Source organism: Cyclopterus lumpus, chromosome 13, assembly GCF_009769545.1.
Source record: "Cyclopterus lumpus isolate fCycLum1 chromosome 13, fCycLum1.pri, whole genome shotgun sequence".
NCBI classification, from domain to species: domain Eukaryota; kingdom Metazoa; phylum Chordata; class Actinopteri; order Perciformes; family Cyclopteridae; genus Cyclopterus; species Cyclopterus lumpus.
Window position 1 is genome coordinate 14,688,905 of NC_046978.1, and position 13,714 is coordinate 14,702,618.

The 13,714-nt window shown below is 42.4% G+C and overlaps 1 protein-coding gene across 2 annotated transcripts; it reads right to left on the reverse strand.

Annotated features, from left to right (window-relative positions):
• Positions 1 to 133: 133 nt before the first annotated feature.
• Positions 134 to 13,367, reverse strand: vmp1 (vacuole membrane protein 1). Of its 2 annotated transcripts, none has more exons than XM_034548188.1 (12): positions 13,068 to 13,367; positions 12,580 to 12,681; positions 12,139 to 12,271; positions 11,882 to 11,972; positions 11,257 to 11,367; positions 7,278 to 7,445; positions 6,829 to 6,960; positions 5,117 to 5,197; positions 4,787 to 4,903; positions 3,449 to 3,510; positions 1,776 to 1,875; positions 134 to 1,211 (listed from the first exon to the last, which is right to left on the reverse strand). In XM_034548188.1, exons 2-12 carry the CDS (start codon positions 12,644 to 12,646, stop codon positions 1,068 to 1,070), a joined length of 1,206 nt encoding a protein of 401 aa, XP_034404079.1. In that variant the 5' UTR covers positions 12,647 to 12,681; positions 13,068 to 13,367; the 3' UTR covers positions 134 to 1,067. The 2 variants fall into 2 exon arrangements, with proteins under 2 accessions (XP_034404079.1, XP_034404078.1); XM_034548187.1 differs by having other exon boundaries at positions 12,568 to 12,681; positions 13,068 to 13,365.
• Between the last annotated feature and the right edge of the window lie 347 nt (positions 13,368 to 13,714).

Consider the following 13,714-nt stretch of genomic DNA (forward strand, 5'->3'; position numbering starts at 1 on the left):
TGGGTTTTTAAGAATCTTCACAACAGTTTTTAAACAGCACAAGACCACAACATAGCTTATGGAGGATGAACATTTAAAAGTTATTCAACAAAAAGAATGCAAAGGGAAAAAAAAAGACAATCAGACTTGGAAACCAGGTCCATGGTTTACATGTTTTATATATGATCTGATCCAAGGTTCAACCTAAATGTACAGAATAGAAATGGGTCTAGGTAGCCGAGAGTACAATGTCACTTTACAAATGATATCACCTTTTCTTTTTTGTTTTGGTTCAAGTTAACTCATGTCCACACAGACCATTAGAATAGAAATACATCTGTGCATACTGTCAAAAAGATATTAAGATATTTACACAATGTGCAAACCGTCAATACCACAATGTTTTAAGTTGATATTGCTTCTTTTTTTTTTTTTTCCTTCACCATTTGAAAACTGACAATTCCAGAGACCAAAAAAAAAAAAGACTAATTTGGTCTCGTTTAACAGGACAAAAACATGAGTAAAATTTAAACCCTGAAAATAAAGACAGTCCATAGCAGTTATCTTGGCAGCACACTGTACAAACAAGTCAAGATCCACCCATACAGAAATGTTACAAAATTAAATAAAAATCAAGTTAAGTCAAGAACTATATTCAAGAGAAGTGAGACCTCCCCGTCTTGCATAAGGCATAGCATCTGATGGGCACTGCGCCTACACAGCAGTCACCACCGAACTGCTGCTTTACATCTGAGGTCAATGAATGGGTTAATTTAACAAAGTAACATAAGATCAGAAATAAAACCAATTGCACTACACACACACCAAGAGAGTGAGATGAGAGGAAGAACTACAAAACCTGAAGAGGGACAAACAGCACATACATCCTCAAAAGCACACACGCGCTCGCACACACCAACAAATAGTGCCTGGTTTTTGAGTGGTCAGCCTCTGAGAATGGATGGGGGGGGGGTGAGGTTTGTTGTTAAGTTGTAAGTGGCTGTGGCCGAGTGGGGGTGGGTGGTGGGCTCTCAGCGGCGGCAGCGGAAAAACAGTCACTTGGATGTTTGTACCGCTCTGTCTGGACATCACTTGGTTTTCCCCGCCGAGAGCCTCTGCTGCCGCAGGCGCTTGGCGTAGCTCTGAGCCATGGAGTTGACGATGGAAGTGACAAAGTAGCAGACCATGACCAGCACCACCTTCTCAAACACCCACGACAGCCAGTTCTCATCCTGGAAACACACAATTGGGTGGTGCACATGCCATCAGTTACCATCATTAAGAGCATAGTGTAGTATTAGTTCATAGAAATAACATTGTGAGTATTGATTGCATCCTCCATACATGTCAGTAGTACATGAAGAAAATGATATTCATATGCAATGACAAACCTTCCCCACTTGCAGAATATAACCCATGGAGTGTATCGTATATGTAGTCTAGCAGCCAAAGACTGATTAAAAACTACAACCCAGAGCTAGAAAATATAGAAGTATCAACGCATATGTTGGTCGAGTAACTAAACACTACAGAAATGGAAGAAAGACGTTTGAGGAAATACTAAATAAAACTTTAGTTACATACTTTGCCCACTAGAGAGCACTGACTATCATCTTCACACTTCTTTAATGATAAAGTCTAAGTATCTTTATAAAAAAAAAATATGTAAAAAGTACACACAAAAGGCTCAAATACATATACTGTTCATCTTAACAAATAAATCCATTAATAAATAAATTAATAAATAAATCCATCATTCCAAAGTGGTGCCCGGTGAAATGAGGTATTGCTCTTACCGCTGGTGCACTTCCTCCTTCATGGTGCAGCTTGTTCTTCTGTGCTTCCAGGTACTGACTAAAGGGCTTCTGGAGTGATGGTCCCACTCTAGGCACAGACCTGACACCGTACATCCACACAGCATGGCAAAGAAAAGAGACACAAGAGACAGGAAGGGGAAGAACATTAGTTGACTTACCCTTTAAGCATCCTTCCTTTGACATGGAGACAAAAACAACTGAAGAAGAACACTAGTTCCCTATGAGAGCCTTAAAGAGCAGCTCATGAAGTCTTCTCTTTCCCTGAACACTACCAAAGGTCCTCAACGAGCATCCTTGTAACGGCTGCTGGAGGCCCCATCCTACATGTGGGGCCCCATCCTGGAGCTTCCACCTCCTCTCCTCCGCTGTGAGCAGGAGCAGACAGCAGAGCGGAATGAAGCAGAAAGCCTTTAGCCCTCCTTTTATACTCCTCAGCTCTCTATAGGAGCCAGTGTCAGCCCCTTAAATCAGGAAGTGAGTCGACATGATGTCATCACCTTTACCACCATTGCTGCCTTCTCGGTGGAAAGATATCCAATCAGGGTGTGCTCGTGTCCTTATTTGGTTATGTGGATCAGCTCACCAGGGGGGCAATCATAATGGATACAATCTTATTAATTCATGTCATATAGAAGCAATGGAGCTATAGTTTTAGATGTTGGCCAACAGTAGTACAGTTGAAAGGGATCTCTACATGATGTGAAACTTATTATTACCTAGAAAAGAAAAGCAGACTTCCCACTGCATGAATTTTTAGACAATTTACTAAACAACTGGGTAATTGCTAAATTTGAATTTTGAATGCCACATTAAGATATTACCGTTAAGCACTTAAAATTGGTTAAACGTGAAATTAGTTTAACAGTCAGAAGGTTTCCCACCTCACTGGGGTAAATATCTAAGTCAAAGCTGAACTTGGTGAGTCAGATCAACATGTTCAGATGGGACCTCACATGCCAGACACCCACTGTGTGTGAGGTAAATCTTTTGTGTGGAAAAATGCAAAATGCATGTACGTACACCCCCCGCAGTGGAAGCACTTATTCATACAGGATCTCCAATCAGGGGACAAAATGCATCTGAAAATGTTTACAACTGTATTGCCATCCACAAAACCAGGAGAAGACCATGACTCCACAAATAACCTGATTGTCTGTGTCTGTCTTTGTCTTCCCCCCCCCCCCACCCCACACACACACACACACACACACACACACACACACACACACACACACACACACACACACACACACACACACACACACACACACACACACACACACACACACACACACACACACACACACACACACACACACACACACACACACACACACACACACACACACACACACACACACACACACACACACACACACACACACACACACACACACACACACACACACACACACACACACACACACACACACACACACACACACACACACACACACACACACACAACACACACACACACACACACACACACACACACACACACACACACACACACACACACACACACACACACACACACACACACACACACACACACACACACACACACACACACACACACACACACACACACACACACACACACACACACACACACACACACACACACACACACACACACACACACTTACCCAATGAGAGACACCATTTGCTCCACTATGTGCTTGCTGAAGGTAATGATAACAAATAGTTTCTGGAGGAAAACAAGGGAAAGATTAATAAGCGTTAAAAAACATTACTTTCAGATAATATGCAGAGGTATACAACATATAACTTTTACCCGACACAACATTATATATCTTTTTATAAAGCAATGTTTTACAGGAAATGGGAAGAAACATTTAGGAAGGAAAATAATTCATAATAAAAATAATTACCAAAACAACAAAGTGTCTCTAGAAATGCACAACAAACAAAAATATATATTTACAGATACAACATATTTAGATATTTATTATTTCAGCAGCACAGCTGTGGGAAATTGAGGCCACATCTGCCAGCGTCACAGACCAATTACAAAACCCAAACCTGGCAGTAAGCTAAATCTTGGGCTGTGAGGGGCTTTGTGTGGTTTGCAAAGCGGGGGGGGGGGGGGCAAAAAATCCCCAATATTCTTTCTCCGGTCCTGAAACTGATCAGCTTTAAAACAGCATGACACATGGCCTCCTGGACAAAATCAGACAGGATATGACACGTGATGCCCAAGAGGTCCAAGGTACAAAAAAAAAGAAAGAATATACACAAACGGACCCCCTGCAGCGTCTCACCGTCTGATTAACTTCCTTCTCTGATGTCTGGCTGCTCATGTCCACTCTAAAGCCTCCATAACCTTTGTCTGAAAGGCCTCAGAGTGAGGTCACCGACTGGTACCCCCATGAGATGGATAGGTTTAGTTTGTTAAGACACTCAGCGACTCACCCGCAGACAGACTCTCATTGTATCGGCTCATATTAGTCACTCGTGTGGCTGACTCAACAATTGAGCCATCATTAAAACCGTTTTTTGTGATCTAAAACAAAAATCCAAACTCTAATTAAAGACTTTTTAAAAGCTTCATTCCTTTCATCTTGTGCCTGTTTATATGGTCTGGATGAATCCCAAAGCTAAGAACTAGAATAAGGAATCCCCAAAAGGACCCTGTCAGAAAGAGTTAACCAGAAGTGCACAATTAGGAGTTTCTCACAGCCACATGGCCCATGATCTAAGCTCTAGGTTTGTTCGGAGTTCTCCCACACGTTTTGAGGTTGTGAGGATTGTGAATTAGTCAGCAGTGCATACCTCTTTCTTTTCTTATGAGTGGATTGTTTGACATGCATTGATACCATATGTGGACAGAGAATAGTGATGACATGAAACAAAAGATGGTTAATATTCTGTGCCGGTGTGGTTTTTATGTTAAAAAGGAAAAGCCTGGTGTAATTTGACGTGAACTGGTCCTTTGCTTGTGTATAACCACGTCAGATACCGACCTGTATATGCATCTTGACGATGGCTTTCCCAATTAGAGTTGCTCCAAAGAAGGTCCAGAAGGGAACCATAAAATGGCCGCAAGTTATTCCGGCCAGGTCGAAGAGGGGATTGGGGATCTGAAACGCACACGCAACAGAAATCATAAAGCACATATTACTGATGAACCGGCTTCAGTTCACAAGTTACCTTATTACAGGTTAATTCCTTTAGAAGTATATTTGAATCAACAGTGACACAAGTTTGTTGAAATAAGGAAAGACATCTTGAATGCAACATTAATCTTTGATGATGCATGCATAAAACTTGCAGGGACAGTCTAAAGAACTTACCGAGGCACAAGCCAAGATCCCAAAAAATCCCACTTTCTGCACCATATGCTGAACGCCCTGTTTTGCTCTAGTGACAAAATCCTGCAACAAATTAAGAAAAAAACAATTCAAACCACATTACAGCTGTCAGATATGAATGACTGCACACTTTTTAAACTCATTGGCGTCTCTAAACACATCACCATTTTATTCATTTTTGAAAATACCTGAACTGTATTTCTCGGCAAATTCTCAGTTTGCAAGGCTATTGCAATAAAGAACTGCCCTGTTGAGTGAAATACCTGCCATTTCTCTAAAAAAATAATCTATTTTGGTTTAGTTAGTTAGGTGACATTACATCTGAAAACTGAGTGGCACAAAAGTGCAGCAGATCTTTAGATCCATCTTCATCCTGGTGAATGTCTGCGATTACACAGGGAAGATGAATAGAAACAAAAACCCTGCGCGAGCAATATTATATGCTCCTTATTATTTTGTTTTCCACCTTTAAAGATGCAGCATTAAAGTTACTTAAAATAACTTCTAATCATATTTTCTGATTAAAATGACAGATTATCCGTTTCATGTTCTCTAGTAATTGTAAAGGTATTTGTATGACAGTTAGAAGTGACAAGTTCTTATTTATTATTTTTTTCATGTTTGTCATCTGATTTCAGTCCAATAAAGAATACTGAACTAAGAATATTTCTTATAGCAATGCACACCTGGATGTAATCTACTTCTTAAGATATTTTGTGTGACATTTATTCCCATGGACCATGTGTTCCTCAGCTCTTAGTAAAAATGCTTCTGACTCTTCTGTCGAGTTAATTGCTTAGTAAACATGTGAAAAAGGCACATGTGGATACACCCTGACATAAGATGCCATGATGAAAGCCATGTGATCTGAGGTGGGCCTCTTCATCCCATTGTTCTGAGAACCAGCGAAGTGAGAATAGCTCATGGAGACAATGTACAAGGTTTCTCTGATTTCTGTGGCTGCTGCTGACTCAGCATCTGATCTCAGCCGTCTCCAGTCATGTGAGCTTGGTTCCTGACAGAACTCTCTGTCATTCAAATTAGAGGCCGGTGAAAAGACAGGAGGGGAAAGAGGGAGGCAGAGAGAGTGAAGCCCAGGGGATGATTAAAGGGGGAGCTGTGCTCAGGGTGACTCACCCACAAACAGACCGATTTACTGGAAGCGCAAGGAGGGAGGGGCTTCACTGAAGTCACATGGCACTTTGAGACCAATCACTGGACAGTGGCTGCATGGTCAGTGGTGCATTATAAAGATGAGGCCAGATCAGATATGATCATATCATATTGGGTGGGTAGGTAAAGTGTAAACACCTGTGCTAATATGTAACCTAATAGAGGGATAAATACTTCAACATTCAGGGTAGTTGCTGTGTGTCTTCAATGGAGGACAGGATGTTGAATATAGGCCACATTCTGCACTAAATGTGGCACATTTGGTAACGTAGTGTAACCTATTCAGTTAACTTGGGTGTGTGTTCTTTGGAGATTTTTTACCTGACTCAGATGAAAAATGATACACTTTGCATTAAGGTGTAACTCTGTGCCACTTCTAATCAAGAGAAAAGATCCTCTGGGAGGTGGGTACAGCTTCTTAAATCTTTATATGAATATTTCTTTGTATTTCTGTGTACATGACTTGCTGACGACAAAGCCAATGGTTGTCATATCAGTGTGGGTGCAAGTGTGTAACTGACCTGTGCGCCCTCCGCCTGCTCCAGCATCTCCTCAAACTCCTCGTAGTCTTCATCCTCTGGATCAGCTCCTGACTGACGAGCCGCTCTGGCCATGAAATACGGAGGCAACTCTCCGATGGCAGTGCCCGCCCCCTAAACCAGCACAATTAAAAAAATGCTCCATGTCAGCATTTGCTCATCCATTTCCCCACGTTCATCCAAAGGCAACGAATTCATGCCACCATGAACTTTTGAATTTCGTACACACACACAGACGACTATTTTGTGTAGGTAACTCTTACCAAAAAAAGCTTTTCGAGCGTATATAAATATAACGTAGGAATGTTGAAATGAGAGTGAGAGTAGTTTCCAGCTGTCACAATGCCCACCCACTGCTGGCACTGGCTAACATTCTTGCCATTTCTCAGAGTGCATCACTGAATTGTGTTTTCATTCAAACTACGACTTACCCACATGCAGGCCTCCAGGCGGACCTTCGACATGATCGAGAAGAGGGAGATGCTTCCCTCCATCCCTCCACCTTGGGGACAGACAATCTGGTCTGGGTACGGAGGCTCTGGGAAGTCTGTGGAGCCGCACTCGTATGCTGCCAGGGTTACTGATGCTATGTGAGGACCCTGAGAGAGGTGAGACAAGACAATCATTTCATCCAACTTGAAATCATGAACTACTTGACCCGCTTCATAAATGTGGCAAAAACTTTGGCTCGGGGGAGCTGAGCAATGGGGAATACAGTACACACTCAATCTGCAGAGGTCCCAGGTAAAAGGATATTTTAGACAGTCAGTAAATGCTAGGTGTACCTAATAAACTGGGAACTGTTACTTTTAGCCATGTGTACTTAGTAAATTGGCAGCACTGGCAACACCTGGGCCTTGTGTGCAGGTGCTGCACTTAAAAGGCCCTCTGGTCTCAGGAGCTCGTCCTCCCTCGCTGTTCTGAGACCCCGACTGGCTGTCTATAGGAGAGTATGATTTGACCTTACAACACACACACACACACACACACACACACACACACACACACACACACACACACACACACACACACACACACACACACACACACACACACACACACACACACACACACACACACACACACACACACACACACACACACACACACACACACACACACACACACACACACACACACACACACACACACACACACACACACACACACACACACACACACACACACACACACACACACACACACGTTTTAAAACGGAGTGTGCGAACAGACTCATCGACCCACAGGTACAGACACAGACCAACGGTAGTTGACTGACAGCCAGGTATGTCATCCTTTATCATTGTGAAGGCGTCTGGTTAGCCCCAGCCACCTGGCCTCAATAACAGTTGGCCCACCTGTAACTACAACACAGCTCCTCCATTATGCCTCCTCAAGGTGATACAGGCAGTAGATGGACAGCACACAATTAATCTGTGTTGACTGGAACCATCCCCCAAGCCCCCGTAGTACACCTCCCCCCCGCTCCACCAAGTATGAGTGCACAAGAGGCTTCTTTAGTTTACACAACACGCTGTTTTAAACCAAACAGGACTTCACTTAACTGCCATTTCTTCACGACAAGTCAGTTTGGTTTCAGAGTTTGACTCACAGCTTAGTTCTTCCTTGTTAATACTCTGATACTCATCGGACAGGCTGCCCTACAGTGAACTTCTTTGTTCACCAAAGTACAACAGTTTGCATACAGGTCAGATAAACCAATTATGTGTGCCATTGACAAAGTAGATTTCCATTAAATAAAAAAAATAATTTAAAAAGAGTATTTAGGAACAAGACAACCAGGCAAAAACACCGCTAGTGGACCCATAAAGCAGCAGAGTTCATTACATTCACGCTGTATGACACACACACAACATACTACCAATTCTTCCGTTTCCAACCAGTAATGGGTCTCAGTATGTAAAAGGTTATTGGGAAGGTGACTCGAGACGAATGGCCATGGGGTGATTAAAATGGTTTATCCCTTTGCATGAAGGAGTTCCGGAAATTTCCCGGTCAAACTGCTTTGACATTTTTGAACTCTGGATCGCGCAGGAGGGAAGTTTTTAGGTTTGCTGCTTCACCAAAAATGTTGATGATGATTTAATCCTGTAGGGATCATTACCAACCACAGCACATGGAATGCCAACAACTAATTAGCAAAACACCCTGTGTTGGTCGAGTTCAATTTTGACCCGATATGAGGCATGCAGTTCCTAAAATTAGGAATCATTCTCTGGGCATCATAAAAAAGGTCATAGCAGGACTGACCCCGTTTGAAACCAAAGAGACGAATGGAGAAAGGGGTGAATCAACATCATCGTCTTTAGCTCCCATCATTACAGCTTTGATCAAGTCTCTTATCATGCACAATATTATGACTAGAATCCAGCACACAGATGCACGGCAATGACATCCAAAACATCATGATGAATCATAAGATCATGGTGAGTGAATGATGATTTCATCGTTTCTATGGGGCTATCTATTAATGCTTCAGGCTCGAGGTGAATTCACAGTGTAACTGCGCAGGTGGGACATGTGGTTTTTCCCTTCAAAATAGAAACCGGGGGTTACCCGTCTACGGCCAACATCAACACTGAGTAGGCTGCAGTATTAGGAGCTGTTGTTCCCGTGTCTCTGTTTTAGGGAACAGAGGCACAGGAAACCGTCTCCTTGTGAGCAGAGCATGTTGACATCATATGGTGAATATGTATGAGAGCTAAAGTAAATGCGATACAATCTAGAGGGGAACACGATGAAGGACGCCTGCATTGGTGTGAGCAGATGGCAGAAGGTCGACCAGAGAGGAACTGGGAAAGGACTGATGTGCTGATGTGGCCCCCGCAACAGGAAACCTCTTCAAGACCACTCCTCCACAGCTACAACCCCTTGAACATGCTGTTGAAACCAATTCTATCTTTGGTCCATTCATGATGAAAAGTTACGTTATTCTTCAGTCTTGGGCCACAAGAGCCCTCCTACTTATGATAACAAACAAATGAGACATGATATGATTGTCCTGAATTTCAAAGGAATGGGTTTACCCAACTAAATACTTTCCTCCTGTTAAAAAGCATAAATTAGGAAAAACAAACTGGACAAACAGATGCTCCACATGTTCCATATGGGGGAGATGATGGTGCCTACTCATTGAAAGAAACCTCCCTCAGGCAGAGAAGGGAGAGAGGATGAGGTCACACGGTCTAAGTGTTAAAGAGAAGTAGTATGAGCCACCACTAGCAGTGCAATATTGTTGGTGGACTGAGTGTTTGAAGTAACTGAAGACTAGAGACAATAGAGGACCGTGAATCCAATCAAACAAACACACGGTGCAATGTGAAGCATTGATGGAAGGAGTGCACAGCAATATATTTTCCAATGATTTCAATATCATGGAAACATCTGACTCAGCAGGTCCACATCTGCACAAGTTCTCCATAACAGAAGCCACATCATCGGTCTAAAGCGGACTGTGTCGCACTCTAGTTTTATGTTGCTAATTTCTTGTCTTTTTAAAAAATTTAAAAAAACCAAGACAAATGACAGATGTTGGTGACTCAGTCATACAGTCATTCTGTGACTGCATGTCAGGGAAAAAGGACACTGAACTTCTGGTTAGCTCTGGACTGAAGGGTGACAAAATGGAATGAGTTTGAAGGAGCAGCAGACGGTGACTATGGAGTGTGACGCCATCCTCTGGCAACTACAGGAATAGACACACGTGGGCTTTTATGTCCATTGGGCAGGTACATCTAGAAGAGACTAGAGCGTGTGGTTTATTAGATGTAATTGACATACTGTAGAAACACACAGGACGCCCTCATGCCGAGTAGAGCCGACCAGATAATGACAGTTACCAGTCTCTCCTGAGATGTTGAGATATGGGTCGCATGTTGGCCAGCTGGAGTAAGTTTTCCAGGAAATATGTAAATGTAGTAATGGGTACAGTCATGACAAAAACATGTGGATGATACGATATTAAAGTGGTTTAAGTGGAGAGATACATGCATTTATAATTTCTGTTTTGTACAGGTGGGCAACTGAAATACTTTTTCCGGTTATTACAATTTCATGCTGCTTATTAAAATGGCACATTTCATCAACATTTTCTCCAGTTGGTTTCAACTTTATTTAGAGCCAGAACAGTCGCCGGTTTTCGAATTCATTAAGATGTTAGTTTTTACTCTCAGTGGAGCCTTTTGCACTGTTGCTTAAAATTGATGATTTCTTCACAGCCACCATAGCAGTGAGGTGGCTGCTGGGATTGCAGCGCTTTCTTAATTCAGTGAAGCCTGATCTTTTTTTGGTATATTGTTTGTGAGCGTCTCTATATTTTGTACTAACCCAATTAAAAAAAAAACTGGTGTATAAAAAACACTTCAGCCAAACCATAGAGTGTCATCTTACCAGATAGAGGAGAAAGGTGTGCAGGCCAGTCCCGAGGCCAACCGAGGACAGGATCCCAAGGCCTACCCAGTAGGCACACCATAGGAACCTCTTCTCCAGGTACTTAACATACTTCACCGAGGAGAGTAAAATAAAACAGATTAGATGGCGTAGGAAACAGGAAATGCTAATTGAATGATGTCCTTGTTCTAAAAAAGGCGATTCTTAATTACTGTAAATAACAGTTTGAGTGCTTCAGTGTCTGTTGGATGTTACAACGTACTCACTCATATGTAATGATTTACATAAGAGCTGTTGTGGGTTACATATTATTTCATCATTAGAAATGTGAGGAATTTAGAGAGATTCATTTTATGTTGAAACTCGCCGATGCTTTCACCGAACGGTAACGGACCACTGCACGGAGGAATTTGTAAACATAACTTGCCGCCAACCGACTATAACCAAGGGTTAACTAGACAACAGCGCAGACCTCATTATTTCCTAACAGCTTCCTCACAAGAATGTTTATAGATGGATAAAGAGTGACTTATCATTAACCTTTAAACAGGCTGGTGACAGAGCAATGGTGTTGATTATTAACGGGAAAACAAATGAATAAATAACAGAATCGGTCAAGCCTTACGTGTTGGTGTGCTCCCTCAGTGGAGTAGGCGAAGGAGAACAGAGAACATAACAACAAAACTAAGAACACCGTGCCTCGTCGTTGCCAAAGCCTGAACAGGAAGGAAAGTAGACAAACTGTCAGTAAGGAAACAAGTTCCAATAATTGTAACTATTAAAGTCAGTGTCTCCAAACATGACATACGGTCCTAAGCACCAGCAAACAAAAACATCCTGACAAAACGCTAGACATTTTTATTTATTTTTTAAACTTCTTACTTCACGGTCCACTCCTTTAGCTTGATGAGGGTCTCCAGGAGGAAATAATGCAGTGTGGTGACAGGCCTCCTCCATACCACCAGAGACAGGCGGTCCTCCTTATCTTTCTGTCGCCTCTCTCTTACTGAAGAGTCTGGAGAGCAAACAGAAATCCAATCAACTTCAAATACTGGAATACTTGCCTCTACTTCCACTACCGTAGTCTCATGACCTGTTAATGCTAAATACATGATGCGTGTGACAAGTTATATTTCAGGCCACCCTTTGAAATCGAAAAAAGTTACATGAAATGAGTCTTTATGACTTGTTCAACCCATATGGTGGCAGTTATCAACTTGTGTCATCAGAGATGACGCAAGTTGAATACTTCAGGGACACAACGGAGATGAGTGGCCCGATCTCTGCTCTACATTTGGAAAGTTCACCAACCTGTCGACTTGCCATTCTGTTTTGCTTTGGCTCCTGGACGTTTCTGTGGCTGTCCACAACGTGCTCCATTGGCTGCCATGTCTGTCGAGGTTTTAGCAGGGCAGGTCAGGCAGTCTAGTGGGAAAGAGAGAGGAAAAGTCGGTCCCCATTGACCAAGAGACAATATATGACTGTCACGAAATCCTTATCAGCTTAAAACATTTTTAAAAAACGGGGAAACAACGCCATGGACACGCCAACAGACATTCACATGTGATTACAAAGACCAAATATCACACAAGCTCTATTACCGACTGCCTCGTGACAATAGCGCGTGTCTTTAACTTAATAATCGTCGCTCCGTGGGGGGGGCAATCTGTAACAACATAAAGCCAAATGCGTGCACATCACCAGCCTCCACATGCTAACCGGTTAGCCAACATGCTAATGGTTAAGCTAGGGAGGTTGGCAGTTTCTACAGCAAAGTAATGGCTTTTAAAATCAATAAGAAGTCGTCTTACTTGTAGGGAGATGTGTAAAAACGTTCCTTGTCGTTCTGCTGCTATAGTAAGGACAACATTTATTCTACATCGAGGGGGTCTGGAGCGATGTTGGCTGAAATCATATGACAGTCGTACCTCTTTCCTGTCCTTTAAACCCGGAAACAAACGGTGGATGTGCTAAAGTAAAAACCGGTAATGCGGTTCAGCCGTGAAATATCTTTCTTTAAGCAGGTTTGGTATCTTGTTATGGTGAAACAATCCGCTGTATGAACCTGGGACTAAGACGGAGTTTATATAGAGCACCGTCTGGTCTTCAAATTAAAAAACAAGATTCAACTTATAAAGGTGATGCTTTTATTGTGAAACTTGATTGAAGACGTATTTCCGTAAAGTGTGTTTTATGGTCCAATAGGAGGCTGCCAAATTTGCCAACAAAGTGAGACTATTGCAACACTCGCAATGGGTTAGTTTTAACCTTGAGCCATTGGGCGATATTTGTCTAAAACCAGATGAAGACGGCATTGCTCCTGATCATTTCTAAAACTGTCTGAGTCTGAGCGTCCGTCTGTCCGTCAGGGGGTCAGGACTGTCCAACTGTAAAACAGGTATGCATCTGTTTTACAGTTTGAGCCTATGCCCCACACAAAATCTGCATATATCATTAT

Excerpts from the sequence above, each read along its gene's own strand:
- vmp1 (XM_034548187.1), bottom strand. The coding sequence starts at position 12,646 with ATGGCAGCCAATGGAGCACGTTGTGGACAGCCACAGAAACGTCCAGGA. Across the intron at positions 11,368-11,881 it reads CTGAGGGAGCACACCAACAC|TATGTTAAGTACCTGGAGAA; the intron begins GTAAGGCTTGAC and ends TCCTCGGTGAAG. Across the intron at positions 3,511-4,786 it reads TCGTCAAGATGCATATACAG|AAACTATTTGTTATCATTAC; the intron begins GTCGGTATCTGA and ends GTTTTCCTCCAG.